At 35.7% G+C, this 25,684-nt stretch overlaps 3 protein-coding genes across 3 annotated transcripts in view; 1 reads left to right on the plus strand and 2 right to left on the minus strand.

Moving 5' to 3' along the window:
• LOC135748239 (uncharacterized) overlaps nt 1-23,874 on the minus strand; it is a 180,797-nt gene extending 156,923 nt beyond the window's left edge. The window contains exon 1 of the mRNA XM_073813476.1: nt 23,751-23,874. Coding sequence (XP_073669577.1) covers nt 23,751-23,796 — 46 coding nt within the window. The 5' untranslated portion in view covers nt 23,797-23,874. The remainder of the gene's footprint in view (nt 1-23,750) is intronic.
• LOC135721140 (uncharacterized) lies at nt 1,596-11,502 on the minus strand. The gene is made up of 3 exons (XM_065243306.2): nt 11,184-11,502; nt 2,061-2,387; nt 1,596-1,894 (listed from the first exon to the last, which is right to left on the minus strand). The coding sequence occupies exons 1-3, from the start codon at nt 11,476-11,478 to the stop codon at nt 1,788-1,790; spliced, it is 729 nt and encodes a 242-aa protein (XP_065099378.1). The 5' UTR covers nt 11,479-11,502; the 3' UTR covers nt 1,596-1,787.
• On the plus strand, nt 14,540-19,529 carry LOC141281640 (uncharacterized). The gene is made up of 6 exons (XM_073813614.1): nt 14,540-14,667; nt 16,701-17,030; nt 17,111-17,458; nt 19,126-19,179; nt 19,297-19,350; nt 19,510-19,529. The coding sequence occupies exons 1-6, from the start codon at nt 14,625-14,627 to the stop codon at nt 19,527-19,529; spliced, it is 849 nt and encodes a 282-aa protein (XP_073669715.1). The 5' UTR covers nt 14,540-14,624.
• Nucleotides 23,875-25,684: the final 1,810 nt, after the last annotated feature.

Raw genomic sequence — 25,684 nt, forward strand, 5'->3', positions numbered from 1 at the left:
AAACTTGTATCAATGCAATCTGTTTTTAGCTTTATCTTATAAATATAACTAGCTCGTTTGTTACCAAATCAAACAAAGTATATTTTAAACTTTACCAGTATCGATATGCTAGCTTAATAGTGAGTACTAAAAGCCATCGTATTTGTTTATATTCATAGTGATAAAGTTAGGTGTATTATTACATGTGATTGTGACATGATGTTACTACATGCACAGCGATCTTTCCTCTCCGCTCGCCTCAGGTAAATGCCTCTCCCAGCAGAGCCGGTCAGCGTTGCGCGTTCATGTGTTTTGGGGGCGTGGCTTTAGAAGAAACCCAGAAGGGAGGGGGTGGAGTGAATGGAAAAATCGAGTGAGCGGTCTACAGACACTCGATTTTATACTCTCTTTTTCAGAGTACTTACATTTTACTTATGTATTGGTATATAAAGACAGTTTAAACAAATTTGTAAAAAAGTTTTTAGATAATTCCTGCCTATCCTGCCTTCAAGCTCTTGTTATAAAAGTTTTTTAAAGTTTATGATAAACAGAGATACAAACTTTCATTTATTTGCAACTTAATGTGTTCGGACATTAAAGACACAAGAGGTGGGAGTTTTCAGTTTGTGTATTATTAAGGTCTATATGTGTGCAGTTGTACAGAGACTTGAGACAGTTGAATTATTTTGTATTATTCACCACACATTCACATCTGGAGAGATGACAGGACTGCAAACAGACAAATTCAGTACCTAAACCCTTTGCTCTGCTTATATACAAGAATTTTCCCCAGTTTTTTTGTTTAATTTGTATTATTTGCTAACTGTTGTATAAATGGGTATGGGTGTGTTTTCATGTTTGAACACTTCAGGGCGCTGCAGTGTAATCTGAATTAGGAAACACAGCTGAATTGATCACTGATCAAATCTGTTTAAAAATCAATAAATATAAAAGATAAATATTTAAATATAAAGATGAAGATATGTATGTGAATAAAGAGATATATAACACTTTTGATCATTTAAATGTTACTTTGATAATCAAAGTCTTTTATACTAACACAAACTGAATAAACATAAACATGCCATAAAAAGCAAAACTTTGTCTCCTGTGAAAGATGAATGAGATGAATGAAGTGACATCACACATGTAGTTCATCATCTATATCACATGACTCTCATATAAGAGCTATAAGTGTTATGAGGTCTGATCACAGAACAGTTTCTACATGTTATTAAACTCAACATCATCAATATTCACTCATCTTACTGTAACTTCAGCTCTCTGTGTTGTCTGGTTTCTTCCCATAGCCATAGGAGAAAAACATGCTGGTTATGTGAACTGAAGATGATTAATTTTCCCCTTACATCAGTTCTCCACATAAATATAACCATAGAAATTGTGTTAAGAATAAACAAACAAACATAATCTCTTTGAATCTTTTCATTTTATATCTTGTATATTTTATTACACTGTTCTTACAGGAGTTGATCAGTGTCATTGTGTGATCTTTAAACTTTTACTTTCACTTTTATTTTAAAGGAATATTAAACATGTTTGACTGTTAAATCAGCATGCTAGTTTATTAAATTGAAATGATATGTCATGAGTATATCTATATGAAATAGTTATCAGTCTGTTTTCAGGTTTAAACACTGCAGCTGCTGAAATATAACAAATCTGTACAGTCACAAATATGAAAAAATACAGAATAGTGTAAATAAAAGCAAATGTGTGAGGATATAGGCATATATAAGATCTGATGACAGTATTACAGATTCATCCATCATTTAACAGAATCTCTGATCTCATCCGGTTCTGATGTCATAAACCAAGATAGCAACAGTAGCCACACCCACCAGAGCAGAGACGACCAATCGGATCACAGCTTCAGTAAAACCACAACAGCAGAAGTCTTGTGAGAGGAAAAAATGCACAATTAATCATCACAATCTTTCAAACAAACTGTATCAGTCATTCAAGATTAAATAAGTTTTATATTGTTTGTGTTCATTTATTGTAGACTTTGATGTTTCTGCACCACTAAAGGACATAAACACTAATAAACTGTATAATCTCACCTGAACACGACTGACAGACATCATTGATGTTAAAATGTTGAGTCTGATTCACAATGGTATTGTTGAGTACACAGCTGTATGTGTTGTTATCCTGATAATCCACCTTCAGATGTAAAGAGATGCTGCTTTGATCAGACACACTGATGCTGGACAATAAACTGTTTCCTTTGTACCAGGACAGACTCACATCTCTTACATTCAACACTGAACACAATAACACACATTTTGAGCTTTCTTCATCTTTCTGCTGATTTTTTCTTGATTTTATTGATGATGATGATGAACTTTGTGAAGAATCTTTGCTGATAACAGGAACGGGCAGACGAGCTGGAAAATAATACAGAAGAAATTACATACATTATTTAAATGGGAAAAAAGTCTGTAAGCGAAAAAATAACCATCCAATTTTTTAGCCAGATAGGAAGATCATAATTCAAAAGCCAATTCACTTATCAATTCAAATGTAAAACATAACAAAAATCCAAAAACAAAACGCATTTGCATGCAGGACAAAGATCTGGCTACAGATTCCACCAAATAAAAATAATAATGCAAAGACACCATGGGGTACATTTCTAAATATAGAAAATCCCACCGGAACCATTTACAAACCTTTCTTAAATATCCAGAGAGAACAAAGCATTATAATAATGATATAGGGTAGTGATTGGTTGTTGTAAACCTAGGGGTTTGGTTGCCTAATATGCATACAGTGGGAGATTGGTTAACATGTCCTAATGTAGGAGGTGTTTCCCAACATTGGGTGAAGTTTGCTTAGTTTATTGTTACACTTAAACATTGAATTCTGTTCTCATATAACTGAGACCATTGTACCACTTTCAAATAAAACATTTCATATGAAACCAAACAAGACCACATGCAGATTCTTTGTTCATGTAGAATGTAGTATTTCATATACAGTTTGCTCTGAGAGAATGAAGAGATGGATGTATGACTGCCTGGAGGTGTGATCTTTGAAAACCAAATGTGGGAAGTCCACTGTGAACCATAGAGAGTTGATTTCCCGGGCCTTCGTGGTGCACCCATGCTGTGTTCTTTGGGGAGATGCTATCTTTATGTAATGCCATATAGATTTAGTCCAGAGTAGCTGGGTAAAAAACATTTATTTTGATATATCATCTGTACAAACATCTTGTATTAATCTCTTATTCAGAGATAAAAAGTTTAATTTATTTCAATATTTTTATATTGTTACGTGCGGTGTTCGTTATGTCATCCTACATAATGTTTGGAAATACAAGCTTTGAGAAAACAAGTTCAACAGCTGCAACAGCAAAGTTGAAGTGGTAACCAAGTGGAAAATGCCTGTGGATATAAAGTCCCTTAGGTCTTTCCTTGGGTTATGTGGATTCTTTCGTCGGTTTGTAAAGGACTACTCCAAAATAGTAAGACCTCTAACAGAACTTACAAAAGGATGCCCCCCAACAGCTGGTTGTACCAAGAAATCTGGTGATGGGAAGATGGACATCAGTACTTTAAGGGGTCCAATCCATTCGGAGCACATTGGGATGAAGCATGAACCGGTGCATTCCATAAAATCATATACTGCTTGACCCATGCCCCTGTGCTTGCTTTTGCAGACCTCACCAGACTGTATGTCCTACACATGGATACAAGCTTAAACAGACTAGGTGCTGTCTTGACTCAAGAACACCCTGATGAGCTTACAAAAGCTAGCATGTCAGAACGACAATATCCAGTCCATCAGCTTGAGTTCCTTGCGCTGAAGTGTAGGGGAGAAGTTGCATAACTATCTCTACGCATGCTCAGTTCATGGTAATGACCGATAACAACCCACTAACATATGTGTTGACAAGTGCCAAGTTAAACGCTACAGGATATCGTTGGTTAGCTGCCTTAGCTACGTATAATTTCAGCTTGAAGTATAAACCTGGACGCTACACTGTAAAAAATTTCCCTGTAAAAACGGTATTATGCTGGAAGCTGTGGTTGCCAGCATTGCACTGTTAATTTACAGCGGGATACTGTTATTAGGAAAAACAGCATGATACTGTTTTGTTACCTACAGCAGTCAACTGTTATTTTAACAGCATGGTACTGTTTGTTAGTGATGGTCGTTTTCGAAGCACTGCTTCATGAGGCTTCGAAACATTTACGAATCTTTTGTTTCGAATCAGTGGTTCGGAGCTTGTTTCAAACTGGCCAAAGTCACGTGATTTTAGCAAACGAGGCTTCATTACGTCATAACTGTTTCGAAACGTTTCGAAAATCCGATGGTTCACCACTAGGGGGAGTTGATCACATGACCAGTGTCTAATAAGTTTAGGTGAACTCGGGTCAGTTTTATTATGAAAGTTCTTAAAACATTTATCCTTCTGACTAATAACACTGCCATGTTGTCTACTTTTTGTTTATAGACAGATTTAATGACAAAAATGTGCATAATTAAAAGGGTAGTTAGTTTTATTCATTTGTTTGCCCTAAATAAAACTAAAAACACATAATACACTTTTAACTATGTCTTAATTAGGTTAAATAATTTTTTTAAACATATTTTAATAAAAATCTTGCTATCATTTTGTAAAAAAAAGTTTAAAATGTGTGGACAGATCTGCTTTTACACTGTTTTGACCAGCAGGGGTCGCCAGCGTGTGTGGGTTTCGAACTGCTTCGAAAAACTGAATCAATTTTCGAAGCAATTGGTTCAATTGATTCGAAGCTTCGAAAAGCTTCGTTTCTCCCATCACTACTGTTTGTGTTATCTATAGAATACAGCTGTAGATAATGTTAATTTACGGTTCTGCCTCTGTTAAAATACAGTTCTACTTCCGTTAATTTACAGCTCCCCTATTTTAACAGTATGTTAATGTTATAATGCCTTGAAAGCAACTCATTTCATTTACGAAACCAATTGCAGGATTCAATCAAGTTTATATATATATATATATTTACATGTTGGTGTTAGTATTGTGAACTCAACTCATTTGAGTCCACTGAAAACAAATATTACTTCTAAAATTGAACTCCAAACATTTAAACTTTCACACAAATCTCACATAGTTCATCACGAGTAAACTACACAATTACTGCTTTAAAATAAAACAACAGGCAGCATAACATCAATTATTTACTGCCCATCCTTGACCTAAACAACCACACTACTCTTCAGCACAATGGTAACCCAAAAACTGAGCCAAATCCTAACAAAACAGAACATTAAACACTAAGAGATCTCTCACATTATCATCTTGTGTAAATCCCCTGAACAGTTTTTAAGTTCACATGATTTAAAAAAACAAAATACAAGGACTTTTCTCCAATGTCTGTGTGAAATTTACATATTTCTGTATGCAAATTTGACTGTTAAGTTTTCTGTTTTTTAACAGCACATTCTGTTAAATAACAGTAATCAACTGGAAGCTTGGTTGCCAGCAAGATACTCTTTTTTTACGGTCTCCTTCGGACTGTTAAAAAACATTAGCATTCTGTGTTTTTATATCTTACACATTTAACCCTTTAAACCCAATTGCAAAATCCTTGGTGTCAAAGAACACTGCTTAATGTGTCCACACTACAAAGAGTAAAAGAAACAGACCCAATGTTGAAGTTAATGAGATAATGAAGTGATGATTGAGTTAATTATGAACAGCTGCTGTTAACAAACACAATCACTGAATGAAAGATGAACAAGAACCGAATTAAAGAGAAAACAAGCAGAAACTCAACTTACAGACTTAGATGAGACTCAAGACTTACTCAGATTTTCTAAGATCTCACAAGAAGATCATTAAACAACTCCACAAACAGCATTAACATCTTCATTTATTACAAACCAGTTAGATTTTATTTTATGTGTACATTAGCTCTTACTGAGAAATAAATCATACGGTGTGGTTTCCTGAACAGGTATTATCTTAAACCAGGAATAGTTTAATTAGGAAATATAACCAGTTTTAACAAACATGCCTAACATTACTTCTGTGCATTTTCAGGCAAACAAAGGGCACTGATGTATTTTAAGATATGTCAGTGCAAGTTGTTTTGAGTTTGGACAGCTCTAGTCTATAGTTTAATAGAGTAATCCCTAAATCAGTGGTTTTCAATCTTGTCCTAGGGGACCCACAGCTCTGCACATTTTGTATGTCTCCCTTAACTGACACACCCAGTTCTGTTCATGAATCTCTCCCTTAATGAGCTGATGATCTGAATCAGGTGTGTTAGATAAGGGAGACATGCAAAATGTGCAGGGCAGTGGGTCCCCTAGGACAAGATTGAAAACCACTGCCCTAAATAATAGTTACCATTCTCGTGATCAGTGTTTGCTTTAGTAGGACTCTTGATCCTTGGGTTGGCCCTTTGCTGTTATATTTATTCATGCCTTTTCAATGTGATTTGAAAGACATTGAATATGGCAAAAAAGTATAAATAAAGCATTATCACTGACTAATGGCCATTATGGTGTTAGTGTCGTGAGTTAAATGTAATTTACTGACTTTATACAGAAGAACATAAGTGGTTAGATGGTACGAAACTCCTTGTAGTAGTCTTATAATGTGACAGAAACGGAGTGTTGATGTAGCCAGAGGAATCTTAAAAACATTGGGAATAAATGAAATAAAAAACACAAGCAAATTACACACACAGACATCAAGAATCAGGCTATGTATCTCAACAATGGTGACTATCAAATGAAAAGCTTCATGCTGCAATGCATGCTGGGTATCAGCATAGTACAAAACTCATTCATGACTCCCAGCATGCATTGCAACATGAATAAATTATGCAGATGAACTGTTTTCCCATTTTCTTTTGTCACCATAGTTGAGAATCATAGGCTGATTCTTGATGTCTGTGTTTATGTGTCAGCTGAGGAGTGGTTTCACGTCCAGCAAAGTCCATATGTATACAATTCTGTTAAGATATCAGATTACTGTTATACTAATAATTGTTGTAATGATTCTGTTTCAAATATGTAAATACTTAGTCATAACATCCCATAAGAACTTCTAATTGTTATGATTCAGCTTCTTAAGGCTGGAAAGATAAACTACTGATCACTGGTGATACTGGTTTTCTTTGTCGTAACAAACATGTATCATAAAGACACAGTTATAGCAACCAGACTGTAAACCAAGTCAAGAGCCCAACTAATGAAACCAGTGATCACCATAATGGTGACTTTAAAGAAAATGCTTGTAAAGTCTAGTAAACACCTGTTTGTTCTCAGTAAGAACTTTTGTAAATGTATAACAGAAATAAAGTCAAAGTGGTTTATAAGTGAAGATGGTAATGGTGTTTGTGTAAATGTTTAATTCTCCTCTGGTGATATATGGAGAGATTTAATGTGTTGTGTTATTTTCAGTCTTTGTGTCTGTAAGTGTTTCTGCTCATCTCTTCTCTTTTTTATTTATCTTTTCTTCAGTGATTCTGTTTATTAGCAGCAGGTGTCCATCATTAACGCTTCAGTATCTGAACTCATTGACTTGATTTCAGGTGGATCATTAGGAAACTAATGTAGGGAATAGTGAATGAGGGTGTATGGTGTGATTTGGGACGCAGTCTTTAACGGCGGACTCTCAGGGCTGTAAATTCACATTATTCTGAAAACTGTTTTTTACAGAATGCAGAATTTAACAGTATACTTCTGTTTTTGTTAAAAAACAGAATAATACTCTTAAATTTGGCTGTTTTTTAACAGCAATTTTTTACAGTGTACAACATTGATGCAGCCTTGTTATCTCATCATCCTTGGGAACCCCAACAGTGTGTTGAATGGAAGGAAATACCCAAGTTGCCAGTCAGAGCTATTTGCCAGTTAGCCAGTGTGCAAGAATGCGAGGAGTCCTCAAGATTGGTGGATCATCTTGGCCTATTATTGCTGAGCATTCAAAAGGTGTATTTCTCTCCTACTGTGTTACAGTTTTTTTCGATTGCTAAACGACAGTGGGCACAACTGGAGCTACATGTGCAAAACTCTAACTACAGTCTGCAATACCAAAAGTCACCTGAGCTAAACTGTACATATCACCTGCAAAACTCACTTCAAGCAACACAACTCTAAACACATGACTCAAAACAGCTCAGTGCAGCCAAACACTAAACACAACCCTCAATGAGATAACACACACTGTCACTCACAACACACTGAGAGGAAAAACACTAACATCAAACACCAATACACAAAATACTAACTTTTTATCTTTACAGATTGAACAATTTCAGTGACTTCATACAAAGTAATGTTTTCTTCAAATAATTATTTATTTATTGATTGATTTATCACATGATTTATTGAAATTTTTAGAACAGAACAATTCTTTAAGGTAAATGAAAATTAGCAGTTTGCTTCAATAGTCTGTAGTAGTTTATGGAATTATAGTAATGAGGAAAAAAGGTAGAAACTAAAAGTACATACTGTAATTCAAACAAATAATTGAGGAGCTAATCCTGCCTTTCTCTAGCATCAGACCACTACCTGCCACCCTTCTCCCACCACAAACCCGTCTTCCTTGTTCCATTTCCAAAATTTGTCCTTCTAAGCTCTACCTATCATATTTATATAAAAAGTAATATTATATATAAATGAAATATATAAATGAAATTGGAATTTATATTTATATGAAATTGCAATCAGCAGTGTTTGAAAGGCACAAGGCTGAAATCACTTCTGTTTTGAATGTGTGGTTCACAGTTTTGACAGCAGTGTGTTAGCATTTGAACAAAGTGCTGTAAATCCACAGTGTTGTGCAGGTTGTGGTTAAAGTCATGGGATAAGTGTGTAAAGTTTTGAAAACTGTGTTTAATCAATGAAAAACGAACTAGAGTTTGGTCCACATGAACTGCTGCTGTGCAGACTGTAGTTAGAGTTTTGCACATGTGACTCCAGTTGTGCCCACTGTCGTTTAGCAATCGAAAAAAACTGTAAAAGTACATACTGTAATTCATATATGAAACATTTTTTTCATAATTGAGTAGCTAATCCTGCCTCTCTCTAGCATCAGGCCACTACATGCCACCCTTCTCCCTCCACGAACCCGTCTTCCTTGTTCCATTTCCAAAATTAGTTTTTCTGAGCTCTACATATATATATACATCATATTTATATGAAAGGTAATATTTTATATATATGAAATATATATATGAAATTGGAATTTATATTTATATGAAATTGCAGTCAGCAGTGTTTGAAAGGCACAAGACTGAAATCAATTCTGTTTTGAATGTGTGGTTCACAGTTTTGACAGCAGTGTGTTAGCATTTGAACAAAGTGCTGTAAATCCACAGTGTTGTGCAGGTTGTGGTTAAAGTCATGGGATAAGTGTGTAGAGTTTTGAAAACTGTGTTCAAGCAATGAAAAACGAACTAGAGTTTGGTCCACATGAACTGCTGCTGTGCAGACTGTAGTTAGTGTTTTGCACATGTGACTTCAGTTGTGCCCACTGACGTTTAGCAATCGAAAAAAACTGTAAGTGGTCAAGTCCTATGAGGCAACTTACTGATGCAGATATGAGAAAAGCACAAGAAGAAGATCTCATAGTTGGTGAAGTAAAGCAAGGTGTTGAGTCAAGAAAGTACTTACCTCCAAGAACAGTTCCCATGATGTTGTTGCTCTTAAGGCGCTTTTCCATTGCATAGTACCCCACAGTTTGGTTCAGTTTGGGTCGGGTCAGCTTACTTTGGGGAGCTTTTCCATTGGATGCAGTAGGTAGTACCCGATACTTTTTTTAGTACCACCTCGGGTGGGGCCATAGATATGTACACTAGATGTCGCCTTGGGGTTCTAAGCTGTACTTCGAATTCATGGACGATGTCGGACTTTTGTGCTGCGTATGGATGTTAGGCCTACTAGCACTATACAATATAGTTAGAAAAAGCAGATTTATATAATATCATAACTTTAATTTTTTTGGACTCAATGCTAAATACATGTCTGACTGTTGGAACGAACCAAAAGAAAAACAAGAAAATCGCATTCATGACGATTTATGGTGATTTTATTACAGTTACACCATTGCCTACAATGACGCTGATGCTGTAGCAAAGGCGACATCTACATATTTATGGGTTGGAGTTCCAAGCTATCCGAGCTGATACCAAACGTGACGCGAAAACACTGTAGATCACTGATTGGTCGTAGAGAATCGTCACTACCAGCATGATCGCTATAATGTAAAGATTAGCTTTACCTTCATGCTAGCTTGCGCTGTCTCGAGAATACATATTGTCGTCTGTGCTCTGCTTTATGAGTTCCCAAACTCCCTTTTAGCGATGAAAAACATCCACAGGTTGAGAACCAGGAACACCATACCAGTTTTTTTCCAGACTTGCAGTTTGTAGCGGCACATTCACAATGCACATGCACATTATATGTGTATATGCAACTTAAATTAGGCTAAGCGGAGTGGAGCGAATCGACTGACGATGCCACAGGTGTTTGTACAGAAACTGTCATATGATACAGAGGTAGTGATAAACACGATGTGCAAACATCTTTGTTGAAGTCAATTTTGATTTTGTGGCGGACTGAGATATAAATGAATGTATGGGAATGTTTAGCATTCCAACAACGCTCTCACTTGTATGATGTCACAGCAGTAGGCAGCGCAAATATAACAACACGCCTATAATCCCTCCCACTGTGAAGTGTTACTAAACTCAATGGAAAAACTAACCAAGCCAAAGTGAGGTGAGATGAGCTGACCCGACCTGACCCAAACCAAACCGTGGGGTACTATGCAATAGAAAAGCGCCATTATGCAAAGACAAGATTGAAGATTCAGAATGACCTCTTGTATCGAGTTACTCGTACAACATCTGAACATCTGAGCATAGTTACAACTAGTCCTTCCTGAAAAGAACTATTTTCAAGTGTTGCAATCTTTGCATGATGATTCAGGGCATTTGGGAATCGAGAAAACTATAGAACTGGCCAAATATGTATCAATAAGTAGAGCATTACATCAAGTGTTGTGGATGTTGTATAACAAGGAAGACTCTACCGAAGACTCTCTCAGTTGAATCACATGATCTAGCAGTGGGCCATTTGATCATTTATTCAGGAAATTAGCCTTACAAGTCTTCAATCAGACAATCCATAATGTGTAAGATTACAAAAGTTATTTAAAGTTCTTGTTTACTCACCATAGACAGTTATGTTGAATGTTTTCAGCTTGGTGTTTGTCTTGGTGTTGAATATTTTATAAAGTCCAGTGTGTGTGATGCTGGTGTCTGTGACGGTCAGAGATCCAGTGTGTTTGTTTAACTTCAGTCTGTCTCTGAATCTCCCATCAGGTTTATCATCAAATAACCTGACATTATTGTCCTCTCTCATGACTCCAGCTATACGGACATCTTTGAGTCCAAACTTCCAGGAGATTCCCTCTTTTATCTGTGATTCAGTAAGACTGACAGATAAAGTGACAGAATCTCCCTCCATCACTGACACAAACTCACTGCCCAACACACCTGGAAAATAAAAAAGCACATGCATATCAATAGTTATGTAGTTTTATTCTTTATTAAATGAACTGTTGATATAAATTATAAAAATTATATTAAAAACATGACATGCCCAATGCATATACTGTAGTCTTAAAAACAAATATTACTTTATATATAAATGCAAAGTGCAAATGAAAAATAGCATGTATGTATTTTAACAATTGTCCTCTTCTCTATAATTTCTATCAAATGATAAGCACTTAAATAAAAACAGACATCATATAACTTACCGGACAGACTCCACAAGAACAAATAGGAGAACGTCACGTCAATCATTTTCTACAACAGCTCGCAGAACAGATCCAAATAATAACAGCAATACTGAATAGACTGAATTTAACAAAGCAAATAAAGCAAACATTAAAACAATAGCGTACACACACTGTTAAAAGCTCTGATAAGTGTACGCCCCGCCCCCTTTTTTTACTTCTCTGAACGTCTCGTTTCAATAGTTGTTACACAGGTTCGGTCTGAAACCTTTAAAAGCATTCATAAGATAAGGAAACATCAAAAATAAAGTGAAAAGAAGTTAAATATAAGCAACAAGAGAAAGCATTGCTCTAAAAACAAGTGAAAGAATAATTTTAAATAACAACTGAAAAATAAATAATCATAATCTCAATCTATCAGTGATATCTACTGTATCAGTCATTACTCAGAAGCATGCAACAAGATTGTTTATATTTTGTGGTTAAGAGACGGCTGAGCATCTGATAAAACATACTGCAAGGCGTGTGAAAAAGAGAAAAGTTTGCACTGAACATAAAGGGATAAATTATTATAAAATAATTTATAAATTGTTGAGATCATACTATCAGTAAAATCAGATTATATTCCGGTGCAGTTTGTAGTCCGGAAAGTACGGTAAATGATGACATATTTTTCTTTTTTGGGTGAACTATCCTGTTAAAGGTACAATTTGTATAATCTGCCGCTAGAGGGCGCATGATCAAAACAATAACAATGATGTAGATTAATAACGTTCTGAAGCAGCGTGGAATGATGGGATTTATTGACATTAACTCAACCTATGATGACCATCAATCAGACGGGAACGAGAAATCATGTTGACGGATGACGTAAAGTAATCAAGATTTATAAATGTTGCGTTTGATGATATTGTTTTATTTCATTATGTAGGGTTTTCATGTAATGTTAAAAACTAAATTATTAGTCATAGATGTTATACAGTATTACTCGGAATTAAGTGTTCAGATCAACAAACTTACAAGTTACAATGATTTTTCACATAATGTATTGACATTACAATTCTTAATAGGTGCGTTCGACTTCATGCTGCGCAGACCGATCGGCGGCTGACTTGAAGCAGTGCATTCCGGTTAGTAATTTTGTCCGACTATGGTTTTTAAGTACCCCGAGAGAGTTTCGAGAGTAGCTGGCTTGCTCAGCCGGTGCAGCCTCTCCAAAGCAGCTGCACGGAGTTGTGATGACGTAACAGCTTTACGTGATTGGTCGCATCACTGATGACAACGATCACGTGCGTTTCAAGTTTAATCCAACCTTTAGTTCCACTTATAAACATTATAGATTCATGTTTTAAAACAGGAAAAATAACACTTTAATATGCTTAAATATATTATATTGTGTCGTGTAATAAAATAAAAATTAAAATAACAAACTCTATTGGTATTTTAATAATATAAGCTTGTTTCCCGTTATTTTCGGGTATACAGTATAAGCAGCAATTAAAATAATCGATATAAAATGTTTCTGGTTGCAACTTTTTATTAAAAGGTTTGTTTTTATCAAATTCAGCATCTAATTCACTTCATTTGCGATTAAAAACAAGGAAACACGGCGCACATGTCACTTCGGCAAGCAGCAGGTGTCCGGCTTGACGGCTCCGTCTTCAGTTCCTCCCTCGACTGCAAACGGCAAACCTCGCCGATCGGTCTGCGCAGCGCCGGATGATTTCGAGCACACCTATTGTAAGAAGGTTATGTATATTGATATAATAGCATTTTTGTAGGGTTACGAATCAAAACAACTGAACTGTCAAGTAAAGGGGGTCGCACACCGGACACGCAGCTCAGCGCCGCATCGAGTCACGTCTAGGACAACTCGGAGGTATTGTACAACGGAAGTGCACATTAAATAGCACAAGCTTAGTCAGATAGCGTCTACTTCAAAATGCAAAATATACGATAGAGCCAATGTTAATCATTAATGATTTGAGACAAATATGATGTTATTTAATGTTAAACTATGTAAGTGGCGCTCTGTGGCGCAACAGGGATTTGAGCAACTTCCTGAATCATAGCTGGGCGCCGTGGACAGGTGGCGCCTACTCATAGAAAAATGTGTTAGAATTTTTTTAGAATGGCACGGCGCTGCGCTGAGCTGCGCATCCAGTGTGCAATCCCCTTAAAACACAAGCAAGATTGGCATCTCTTGGGTCATGTGGTTGGCTGGTACGCTTGCAGGACCGGTCTTAGCTAACACAACCAGCAGCAGATGTTAAAGATTAATCGTCCATGAACAAGTCCATAAGTCCATAAACAAGTGGGAAGCCCGACAGATGCCATACACTAACATTACCTCTGTATTTGTCCACGACACTGTTGTCATTTTTCACGATTTACAAGTTGTTGAAAACATTACAGATATTGTAAGTAATAAGCTGAACAAAATATATTGGCCTAGTGGTTTTTGGATATTTTACTGCAAATATCTACAAACTGTAGCTTTAAGACTTTACACCTGTGCATCCTCTTTAATTTATCTTAGGTATTTATGTCATTATTGAATTTCTTCTCTGTACACATGTATCACACTTGTACACTTGCACTTAATGTGTTTATTTTGATACTCTGCCATTGAAAAAGCTTTCAGATCACTTTCATAGTACTTTAATGTCATCATAAAGTTAACAACACACCCATTACTGAAGAATCTTGATGATCTGGTTTAGGTGAATTTTTGTGCAGTTTCTGCAGAACTCAAGAGGGAAGTTAATCCCCCCGGTCAGACCTGATATGAACGAACACAACTAATGAGATCTGTTTATAACCTCCACTGAATATCTTCATTATAGCTGCTCTTATTGGAATTAAGAGCAGGATGAAGAAGACTTTCACAATCATTATTTTATTTCTCTTGTGTGGTAAGTGTTTAGTTTTAACATTAATGCTTTCACTTTCACATTATATTTGGAAAAAGTAGCATTTACTAATCTTATACAGTACATTTATATTATCCAAGACAACTTGACAAAAATAAATTCAAATTTGTATACTGTCCTACTGTATATCATTTTTTTCCATAGCTTTTTTAGGAAAATAAAAAATAACAGTTAATTTGATTAATTGCATAAAATAGAGTACATGTATTTTTGGCAATTTTATTCTTTTTATAGAAAGATCGTACTAACATGTTATATACAGTGAGGAAAATAAGTATTTGAACACCCTGCTATCATGGAGGGGTCTAAAATTGTCATCATAGGTGCATGTCCACTGTGAGAGACAGAAATCACAATGTATGATTTTTTAATTATTTATTTGTGTGATACAGCTGCAAATAAGTATTTGAACACCTGAGAAAATCAATGTTAATATTTGGTACAGTAGCCTTTGAGGTCAAACGTTTCCTGTAGTTTTTCACCAGGTTTGCACACACTGCAGGAGGGATTTTGGCCCACTCCTCCACACAGATCTTCAGATCAGTCAGGTTTCTGGTCTGTCACTGAGAAACGCAGAGTTTGAGCTCCCTCCAAAGATTCTCTATTGGATTTAGGTCTGGAGACTGGCTAGTCCACGCCAGAACCTTGATATGCTTCTTACAGAGCCACTCCTTGGTTATCATGTCTGTGTGCTTCGGGTCATTGTCATGTTGGAAGACCCAGCCTCGACCCATCTTCAATGCTCTAACTGAGGGAAGGTGGTTGTTCCCCAAAATCTCGCAAAACATGGCCCGGGTCATCCTCTCCTTAAAACAGTCTAGTCACCCTGTCCCATGTGCAGAAAAATACCCCCAAAGCTTGATGCTACCACCCCCATGCTTCACAGTAGGGGATGGTGTTCTTGGGATGATACTCATCATTCTTCTTCCTCCAAACACGTTTAGTGGAATTAAACCAAAAAGTTATATTTTGGTCTCATCTGACCACATGACTTTCTACCATGACTCATCTGGATCATCCGAATGGTCATTGGCAAACTAAAGACGGGCCTGGACATGTGCTGGTTTAAGCAGGGGAACCTTCCGTGCCATGCATGATTTCAAACCATGACTTCTTAGTGTATTACCAACAGTAACCTTGGAAACGGTGGTCCCAGCTCTTTTCAGGTCATTGACCAGCTCCTCCTTTGTAGTTCTGGGCTGATTTCTCACCTTTTTTTGGATCATTGAGACCCCATGAGGTGAGATCTTGCATGGAGCCCCAGTCCGAGGGAGACTGAAAGTCATGTTTAGCTTCTTCCATTTTTCTAATGATTGCCCCAACAGTGGACCTTTTTTCACCAAGCTGCTTGGCAATTTTCCCGTAGCCCTTTCCAGCCTTGTGGAGGTGTACAATTTTGTCTGTAGTGTCTTTGGACAGCTCTTTGGTCTTGGCCATGTTAGTAGTTGGATTCTTACTGATTGTATGGGGTGGACAGGTGTCTTTATGCAGCTTATGACCTCAAACAGGTGCATCTAATATAGGATAATAAATGGAGTGAAGGTGGACATTTTAAAGGAAGACTAACAGGTCTTTGAGGGTCAGAATTCTAGCTGATAGACAGGTATTCAAATACTTATTTGCCGCTGTATCATACAAATAAACAGTTAAAAAGTAAAAAAAAGGTTTTTTTTTTAGATTATGTCTCTCACAGTGGACATGCACCTACGATGACAATTTCAGACCCCTCCATGATTTCTAAGTGGGAAAACTTATAAAATAGCAGGCTGTTCAAATACTTATTTTCCTCACTGTACTTCTCCTGAGAATGGGACATTAGGTCAAATGTGACCCAGTCTGTGGAAAAGCTAAGGTTATTATTATTTGTTGTTAAAGTTTTCTAACTGATCCTCATAATGTAAAGAACAGGTGGTTTATTGAAGGTTGTGGTGGACTCAGACTAGAAGTCAGATTATGTTTGATCACATGTTTAATCTCTCTATTTGTGTACCTCTGTGTTATTTTCTGTATTTCAGCAGGTGTGTTTGGTGATCCAGATGTGAAGTCATTGTCAGTGATGGCCGGTGGTTCAGTTACTCTACGGACTGATATTACTGAGCTACAGGGGGATGAGATGATCTGGTGGAGGTTTGGAGAAGGCGAATCTAAAAGTCTTTTAGCTGAAATTACAATAAATACGATCTGGTATGCACGAGGGAGTTTCAAAGACAAACTGCAGATATCGGACAGTCAGACTGGAGATCTCACCATCAAGAACATGAAGATCAAAAACTCTGGACTCTATGAAGCAGAGATCAATCTTGACACTGAAACAGTATACAAGAGATTTAAAGTTACTGTTTTTGGTAAGTGTGAATATATTTTGTCTTTACAAATTAATATTAATTTAAGCTTCTTAATCTGTCTGTGTTACTGTTTCTTTTAGAGTCTCCTCCTGTTATTAATTCTGGACCAAGTGAATTGGCGTCTTTTACAGTGATGGAGGGTGAATCTCTTGTTTTACCCTGTAATGTTCAAACACAAAGAGATGATCTGATACAGTGGAGGTTTGGAGATGAAAGCGTTCTCATAACTGAAGTTGATATGGAGGACAATAAGACTTCAGTATTTGATGGTGCTGATGGGAGTTTCGGTGACAGACTTAAGCTAAATGATCAAACTGGAGATCTCACCATCACTGACTGCAAACCTAAACACACTGGAGTTTATCAGCTAAAGATCATCAGAAACAAACAGACCACTTCATACAAGATATTCAGTGTTATTGTCAGGGGTAAGTATCTCAAATCTCTCATAAAGATGATTAGGTGTGTTTTAAATAATTTGGATCATACTGTAACATGAAGAACACCCTTTAAGTGTTCAAAATAAAATCATTTATTGACTCTAGAGTAAAAGGGAAAAAATTTTTAAACCTTCTGCAACTTATAGCGTATATTATGTGTTTATTAAATATAATGTTGATTGTTTCTCTCTGTCATTACAGAAGCATGTCTATTGCTAAGTGTTATAGCAGGATTATGCGTTTTATTCCTCCTGGTTATTGCTGCTGGATTGATTTTTCATCGTCGCAAGATCTCTAAACTCAAACGTAAGTTTAATCTTCAGTTGATACAGCAATAAGACCTTGTTCACACTGTCAGTCCAAATCCTTGGTGCATTAGAATCCACTCTGTGTGAAGTGATTATTTAGAAGAAATCTGCTGAGAATGAAACAATTACGTGTGTGAGGGAATTAAAATAAACTGGTAAAAAAGTTGTGTCAATATATTTAACGCTTTGTTTTTCATTACTCCCATAAATTACATCTATAATGCTGTGTTCACATCAAACACGAATAGAGCGTCAAATTCGTGTCTACTGCGTCTACTAGTTTTACTCGCTTCATTCGCACGTGAAATTCTAGTCATTTGATGCATTCACGATGAAATTCGTGTCATGGGAGGGGCTTCTGCGAATCCGCTCACTTCCTGTAATCACGTCACGACTAGAGCTCCTGATTTTGCAACTCACGCGTCACACGCAAACTAGACACGCGAATGAGGCGAACGTGCATCTAAAGAGTTGCGCTAAATGCTTCATTTGTGCAGCGAGACCTCCAGACATGCGTAAACACGTCTTTACATTGACTTTACAGACACGCTATTTGTGTTTGGTGTGAACGCAGCTGTCCCCTTTAAGTATCAAGTATTGTTTATAGTGAAATTTTAGTGATTTGCTACTGATTTACATTAATGCTTCATGAAATCATTATCGTTAAAACTTTTTAACAGTTCATGAATCATAATGAACTTATATACTTAAAAGATTTTATTTAAACATCAACTAATGATGAGTTATAGCATGTATTAACGACAAACTAATGATGAGTTAGTTTTGGTATTACCTGTATGTATTAGTTTATTATATTATAAAGTGTTATCTGATTATCATCACTGAGTGTTATTGACATGTTCATGTGTTAAAGGGGACATATTATGAGATTTTTTTAAAGATGTAAACTAAGTCTGAAATAGGTCTGAGCAAAAGTGTGCCGTTTTGGGTGTGTCATTTAAAATGCAAATGAGCAGATGAAGTGCAACCACTGATCACAATGATGGTGGTTTGTTGTAATTGAAACTCAATTGTGCTGTGAAATATTTTATCCCTCTCTTTCTCTCCATACTAAATGGTTGTGCTGTGGTTGGATAGTGCAGATAAAGGGGGCGGTATTACCTTATTCTGACATCACAATAAGGGCCAAATTACAATGACCTATTTTTCACATGCTTGCAGAAAATGGTTTACCAAAACTAAGTTATTGGGTTGATCTTTTTAACATTTTCTAGGTTGATAGAAGCACTGGGGACACAATTATAGCACTTAAACATGGAAAAAGTCAGATTTTCATAATATGTCCCCTTTAATGTTTATATTTCTCTCTGTGTTTTTCTCTTCTAGATGTTGCTGTAATAGATGAAGTGAAGTCAGTATCAGTGGAAGGAGTTGAGGCTGGTAAATCAAGTCATTTATTCAGATATAACTTAGATACATAAATCATTTCAAATATTATTATATATTATTATAATATTATATTTTTGTATATATTTCTCTGTGTGTTTTCTCTTCTAGGTCTTGCTGTGAAAGATGAAGTGAAGTTAATGTCAGTGAAAGGAGATCAGGCTGGTAAATCAAGTCATTTATTCAGATATAACACTGTAAAAAATTGCTGTTAAAAACAGCCAAATTTAACAGTATGATTCTGTTTTTTAACAAAAACAGAAGTATACTGTTAAATTCTGCATTCTGTAAAAAAACAGTTTTCAGAATAATGTGAATTTACAGCCCTGAGAGTCCACCGTTAAAGACTGCGTCCCAAATCACACCATACACCCTCATTCACTTTTCCCTACATTAGTTTCCTAATGATCCACCTGAAATCAAGTCAATGAGTTCAAGTACTGAAGCATTAATGATGGACACCTGCTGCTAATAAACAGAATCACTGAAGAAAAGATAAACAAAAAAAGAGAAGAGATGAGCAGAAACACTTACAGACACAAAGACTTAGATGAACATCAACTGAAAATAACACAACACATTAAATCTCTCCATATATCACCAGATGAGAATTAAACATTTACACAAACACCATTACCATCTTCACTTATAAACCACTTTTAATTTTAAGACTTTATTTCTGTTATACATCTACAACAGTTCTTACTGAGAACAAACAGGTGTTTACTAGACTTTACAAGCATTTTCTTTAAAGTCACCATTATGGTGATCACTGGTTTCATTAGTTGGGCTCTTGACTTGGTTTACAGTCTGGTCGCTACAACTGTGTCTTTATGATGCATGTTTGTTATGGCAAAGAAAACCAAGAGATGATAGATTCTTGTGAGGTTGGATGTCTGATTATTGATCAGTAGCTTGTCTTACCAACCTTATGAAGCTTAATCATAAAAATTAGTAGTTATTAGGAATGTTTATGAATAAGTATTTACATATTTGAATCAGAATCATTACATGAATTATTAGTATAACAGTAATCTGATAGCTTGACAGAGTTGCCTACAAATGTATTTTTGCAAACTTGAAAACAGTCCTCAGCTGACACTCACAGACATCAAGAATCAGCCTACGATTCTCAACTAGGGTGACAAAAGAAAATGGAAAAACAGTTCATCGGCCTAATGAGTTTTGTACTATGCTGATACCCAGCATGCATTGCAGCATGAAGCTTTTCATTTGATAGTCACCATTGTTGAGATTCATAGCCTGATTCTTGATGTCTGTGTATGAATTTTGCTTGTGTTTTTTTATTTCAGTTAATCCCAATGTTTTTAAAATTTCTCTGGCTACCTCAACACTTAGTTTCGGTCACATTATAAGACTACTATAAGGGGTTGCCACCCATCTAATCAGTTATGAGCTTCTGTATAAATCAGTAAATTATTTTTGACTCATGAGACTTACACCATGACAGTCATAAGTCAGTGATAATAATTTAGTTATACTTTTTTTGCCATATTCAATGTCTTTCAAATCACATTGATAAGCATGAATAAATTTAACATCAAAGCACAAACCCCAATGATCAAGAGTCCTACTAAAGCAAACGCTGATCACGAGAATGGTAACTATTATTTAGTGATTAGACTATTAGAGACTAGAGCAGTCCAAACTCAAAACAACTTGCACTGACATATTTTAAAATACATCAGTTCCCTTTGTTTCGCATGAAAATGCACAAGTCGTGTTTTTAGTTAGGCATGTTTGTTAAAACTTGTTATATTTCCTAATTAAACTATTCCTGGTTTAAGATTATCCCTGTTTAGGAAACCACACCGTATGATTTATTTCTCAGTAAGAGCTAATGTACATATAAAATAAAATCATACTGGTTTGTAATAAGTGAAGATGGTAATGCTGTTTGTGGAGTTGTTTGATGATCTTCTTGTGAGATCTTAGAAAATCTGAGTAAGTCTGAGTCTCATCTAAGTCTGTAAGTTGAGTTTCTGCTTGTTTTCTCTTTAATTCGGTTCTTGTTCATCTTTCATTCAGTGATTGTGTTTGTTAACAGCAGCTGTTCATCATTAACTCAATCATCACTTCATTATCTCATTAACTTCAACATTGGCTCTGTTTCTTTTACTCTTTGTAGTGTGGACACATTAAGCAGTGTTCTTTTGACACCAAGGATTTTGTGATGGGGTTTAAAGGGTTAAATGTGTAAGATATAAAAACACAGAATGCTAATGTTTTTTAACAGTCCGAAGGAGACTGTAAAAAACATTATCTTGCTGGCAACCAAGCTGCCAGTTGATTACTGTTATTTAACAGAATGTGCTGTTAAAAAACAGAAAACCTAACAGTCAAATTTGCATACAGAAATATGTTAATTTCACACAGACATTAGAGAAAAGTCCTTGTATTTTGTTTTTTAAATCATGTGAACTTAAAAACTGATCAGGGGATTTACACAAGATGATAATGTGAGAGATCTCTTAGTGTTAAATGTTCTGTTTTGTTAGGATTTGGCTCAGTTTTTGGGTTACCATTGTGCAGAAGAGTAGTGTGGTTGTTTAGGTCAAGGATGGGCAGTAGATAATTGATGTTATGCTGCCTGTTGTTTTATTTTAAAGCAGTAACTGTGTAGTTTGCTCGTGATGAACTACATGAGATTTGTGTGAAAGTTTAAATGTTTGCAGTTCAATTTTAGAAGTAATATTTGTTTTCAGTGGACTCAAATGAATTAAGTTCACAATACTAACACCACCATGTAAATATATATATTTATAAACTTGAATGGATCAGGCAATTGGTTTCCTAAATTAAATGAGTTGCTTTCAGGGCATTATAACATTAACATACTGTTAAAATAGGGGAGCTGTAAATTAACGGAAGTAGTAAATTTTAACAGAGGCAGAACCGTAAAATAACATTATCTTGCCGGCAACCAAGCTGCCAGTTGATTACTGTTATTTAACGGCACAATTTTTTACAGTGTAAGCTCTCGGCTCTTCTCAAAAAACCATATAATTACTTTGGTTTTAAATTTTATTTTACACATTTGACTCTAGTTGGATCAATGTGTTTTGGTCATGTTATCTTATAAAGCCGCTCATTTAAACATTTCGATTTACTGAATATTTCTATGGGACAGTAGAATAACATTATAATTAATCTCATTGTGATTAATTTCATTCTGATCATTGTCATCTGTTGTGGTCATATTTTATCTGACATCAACAACACATCTTTAATGGAGTTTGCCAGTTTCCCACAGACAGTGTTTAGATTAACCCATGACTAGGCCTTATGCCGCATTCCAGGCAACCTATAACTCGTGTTTTTCAACCTTCTACACATGAAAGTACACTGGAAAGGCAGTCAAACCTGTGACTTCAGACCCATGAACTCGTATTAGATCGATGTACTCCCAGTTCAGAGCTCTGACATCACACCGCACAAAACCATACAAAACAACAATGGCAGACCTTACGGATACAATCCCTGCTGAAAAAAAAACAATAAAACCATTACAGAAAATTCTAATGGTTTCCATGAAAAATTCCCAATAAAACCAATAGAATTTCTGTAATGGTTTTATTTTTTTTTCAGCAGGGGTATTTCTGCAAGTGGTACTCGATGAACATAAACTATAGGACTATATAACGTCGCAGTCAAATTAATAATATAATAATATTAACCCTAACCCTAATAATAAATAATACACACATGATTTTGTATTACAATGTTATGTGTCTGAAACAAAGTTTGTCGCATGGAAATGTTAAGGTGACATTTAGCTACCACAATTCCTTGCGTTCAGGTTGTTTGGCGTGACTTGCTTGGAACGTTACAAAGTCGTGAGTCGTGATTTGAAGTTGTGATTTACGGGCTCAAAAACCTGCCTGGAACGCAGCATTTGTATACAGTATATTCACTGTTTGAATTATGTCAAATATTATGATGGTCCCTAAGCCCCCTTCTCCCCGTCATTATAGGAGATTTTACAAAGTAAGATGTGATCCTGCATAAACATTTTTTGTTTGTCCGGGATCAACATTTAAATCAAAGAAACCCCAAATTACCCTTAACTCAAAATGTTTAAAGTCCTTAACCCATGGGTGCCCAATCCTGCTCCTGGTGATCGACTATCCTGCAGAGTTCAAGTCCAACCCTAATCAAACACACCTGAATGTAATTTACAATTAATCCTGCAGCCTTTGATTAGGATTTTCAGGTGCGTTTGATTTGGGTTGGAGCTAAACTTTGCAGGACAGTGACCCTCAGGACCAGGAATGCCCACCACTGTTATAGGAGGTCCGTAAACCCTTGATTCAAACACTGCTTATATTAGTGTAGGACATTAAAGTACAAACAAACCTTACAATAAAAAAAAAACGTTACTGATGTGCATCTTGACACAAAACACATTTGCACTGTTGTATTTTAAGATATGTCAAGACAATTTATTTTTAAATTAAGTCACTTAAACATGCATTTTAATCTGAGATAAAAACCCTGTCCTGTAAACTACCCCTAAATGTTTTATTCTTAAACTGAAAACTTACCAGACAGACTCCACAAACACAAACAGAAGAAAATCCCATCATTCATCTTCTGGATCAGGACAGATCTAAATAATAACTGAAGAGAAAACAGATATCTTATAACTCATAAATGAATATAATGTTGGGCTACGCTTTCGCTGAGTAATGCAGAAGTGAGTTCATCTCTTCTGGATCTCATAAACCAGAAAACCAACAGCAGCCACGCCCACCAGAACAGAGACGACCAATCGGATCACAACTTCAGTAAAACCACAACAGCGGTAGACGACTTCTATTACTGAAGATATGAATACAAACTATGTTAGTTGCTCTAGGTGTACTCAACTAATGAAAAACTTAGCAAATAAATGTTTACAGTTGTGTGGATTACTGTTGTTATAAGATTCATGTAATTTGTGTGCATTCATTGTGAATATTTTGTAAATTCTGAAATGTGTTGTTTTGTACCACTAACAAAACTGCAAATATAATGATTATTTATAAATAGATTTCTCAAATCAAATAAACACTAACATCAGTTGTACCTGACGGCTGACAGAGATCAGTATTGAGATGTTGAGTTTGATTACTGATCACCACACAATGTGTTATAGCATAATTAAGCTTAAGGCATTAGAGAAACAGACCCACTGAGCAAAGCGTCTTAAAAAGACATCATTTCGACGTCCCATGAGGAGCCAGAATGAAAGTTTTTATGACGTCTTTTTATGACCTGTTCTGAACATCCAATATTGATGTCAAGGGGACCTCCACGCAAAGTAAAACTATTTAAAATGTGGCCATTTTAGACATTATATTTGTATATATAATCTTTATATATGAATAAATGTAAAAAAAATATTGCTTATAGATAATTCCCAAATATACAAGTTCCACCTTAACTATCTGCGTCTGCAATCTCTCTCTCTCTCTCTTTCTCTCTCTCTCACTCTCTCTCTCTCTCTCTCTCTCTCTCTCTCTCTCTCTCTCTCTCTCTCTCCTCCCACGCTTGCTCTCACTGGATATTTGTTACATGTACATTCTCTAAAGCAATGTCATCACCATTACAAACAGTTGTTTTTACAAAGCATTGTTTTGAAGTAGGACCATACTGACTAAACAAACCAAATTCACTCTATTTTTTGTCATTTCTACCTGCTCGTTTTTGAGAATTTAAAAGATTCTGATGTTTTATTGAACATGTTTTGTCACCATCATGGTGATCATTGTTTCCTTTAGTTGGGTAGTTTGACTCTTTATTTTTATATTGTAGTTTGTGTGCTTGATGATGGTGTTAAAACACATTATTATTGCACCAAGTGTTTGTTGCCAATGTTTGTGGCTTCCTATAAATTACATTGATGGTCAGAAGTGATGATATAATATAATTGAACTAACAACACAGATAAAATATTACAAATTTTGTTTAAAAGTAAACTTCTATCTCAGTTTTGTTTGGAGCTGCAATAAACTCACTTCAGTGCATCCTACTGTAATGAAAAATGAAACATAACGTCTGTAATCAAAAATCTAAAGTCCAGAATTTTTTGACACAGATGCAGACATCAAGAATCAGCCCATGAATCATAACGATGGTGAGTTTTCTAAATGTTGCAGTTCATTCCACCAGCGTTTTATAAAAACTCATGAGTCCAGAGATTGTCACCACTGTTGTGATTCATGGGCTGATTCTTGATGTCTGCGTATGTGACAATAATATCTGGACTTTTAATTTTATATAAGTGCTTCCCAGTGGTGGTATGAACCTAAATAATAAGTTGGATGTGACACCTCAAATCAACTGAGACAATACTACATGGTTTACAAAATTAATTTACAGACTTTACATATGTGATTTTACTGTTGATAAACATTCAGTGAAGTTGTAAGATCCACATGTAAGTTTTGTCTATACATTTTTTTTTCTTTGCAACAAAAAACATGCTTTAGCAAAC

This window comes from Paramisgurnus dabryanus, chromosome 24 (genome assembly GCF_030506205.2).
Source record: "Paramisgurnus dabryanus chromosome 24, PD_genome_1.1, whole genome shotgun sequence".
NCBI lineage: Eukaryota > Metazoa > Chordata > Actinopteri > Cypriniformes > Cobitidae > Paramisgurnus > Paramisgurnus dabryanus.

What these genes read in the sequence shown, in the direction of transcription:
- LOC135721140 (XM_065243306.2), bottom strand. Translation starts at nt 11,478, where the DNA reads ATGGAGGGAGATTCTGTCACTTTATCTGTCAGTCTTACTGAATCACAG. An exon ending in ATTCAACATAACTGTCTATG is followed by an intron (nt 2,388 to 11,183) that starts GTGAGTAAACAA and finishes ATTATTTTCCAG; the next exon opens with CTCGTCTGCCCGTTCCTGTT. An exon ending in TGTCTGTCAGTCGTGTTCAG is followed by an intron (nt 1,895 to 2,060) that starts GTGAGATTATAC and finishes TCCTCTCACAAG; the next exon opens with ACTTCTGCTGTTGTGGTTTT.
- LOC141281640 (XM_073813614.1), top strand. Translation starts at nt 14,625, where the DNA reads ATGAAGAAGACTTTCACAATCATTATTTTATTTCTCTTGTGTG. An exon ending in ATTTAAAGTTACTGTTTTTG is followed by an intron (nt 17,031 to 17,110) that starts GTAAGTGTGAAT and finishes TGTTTCTTTTAG; the next exon opens with AGTCTCCTCCTGTTATTAAT. An exon ending in ATTCAGTGTTATTGTCAGGG is followed by an intron (nt 17,459 to 19,125) that starts GTAAGTATCTCA and finishes TTTCTCTTCTAG; the next exon opens with ATGTTGCTGTAATAGATGAA.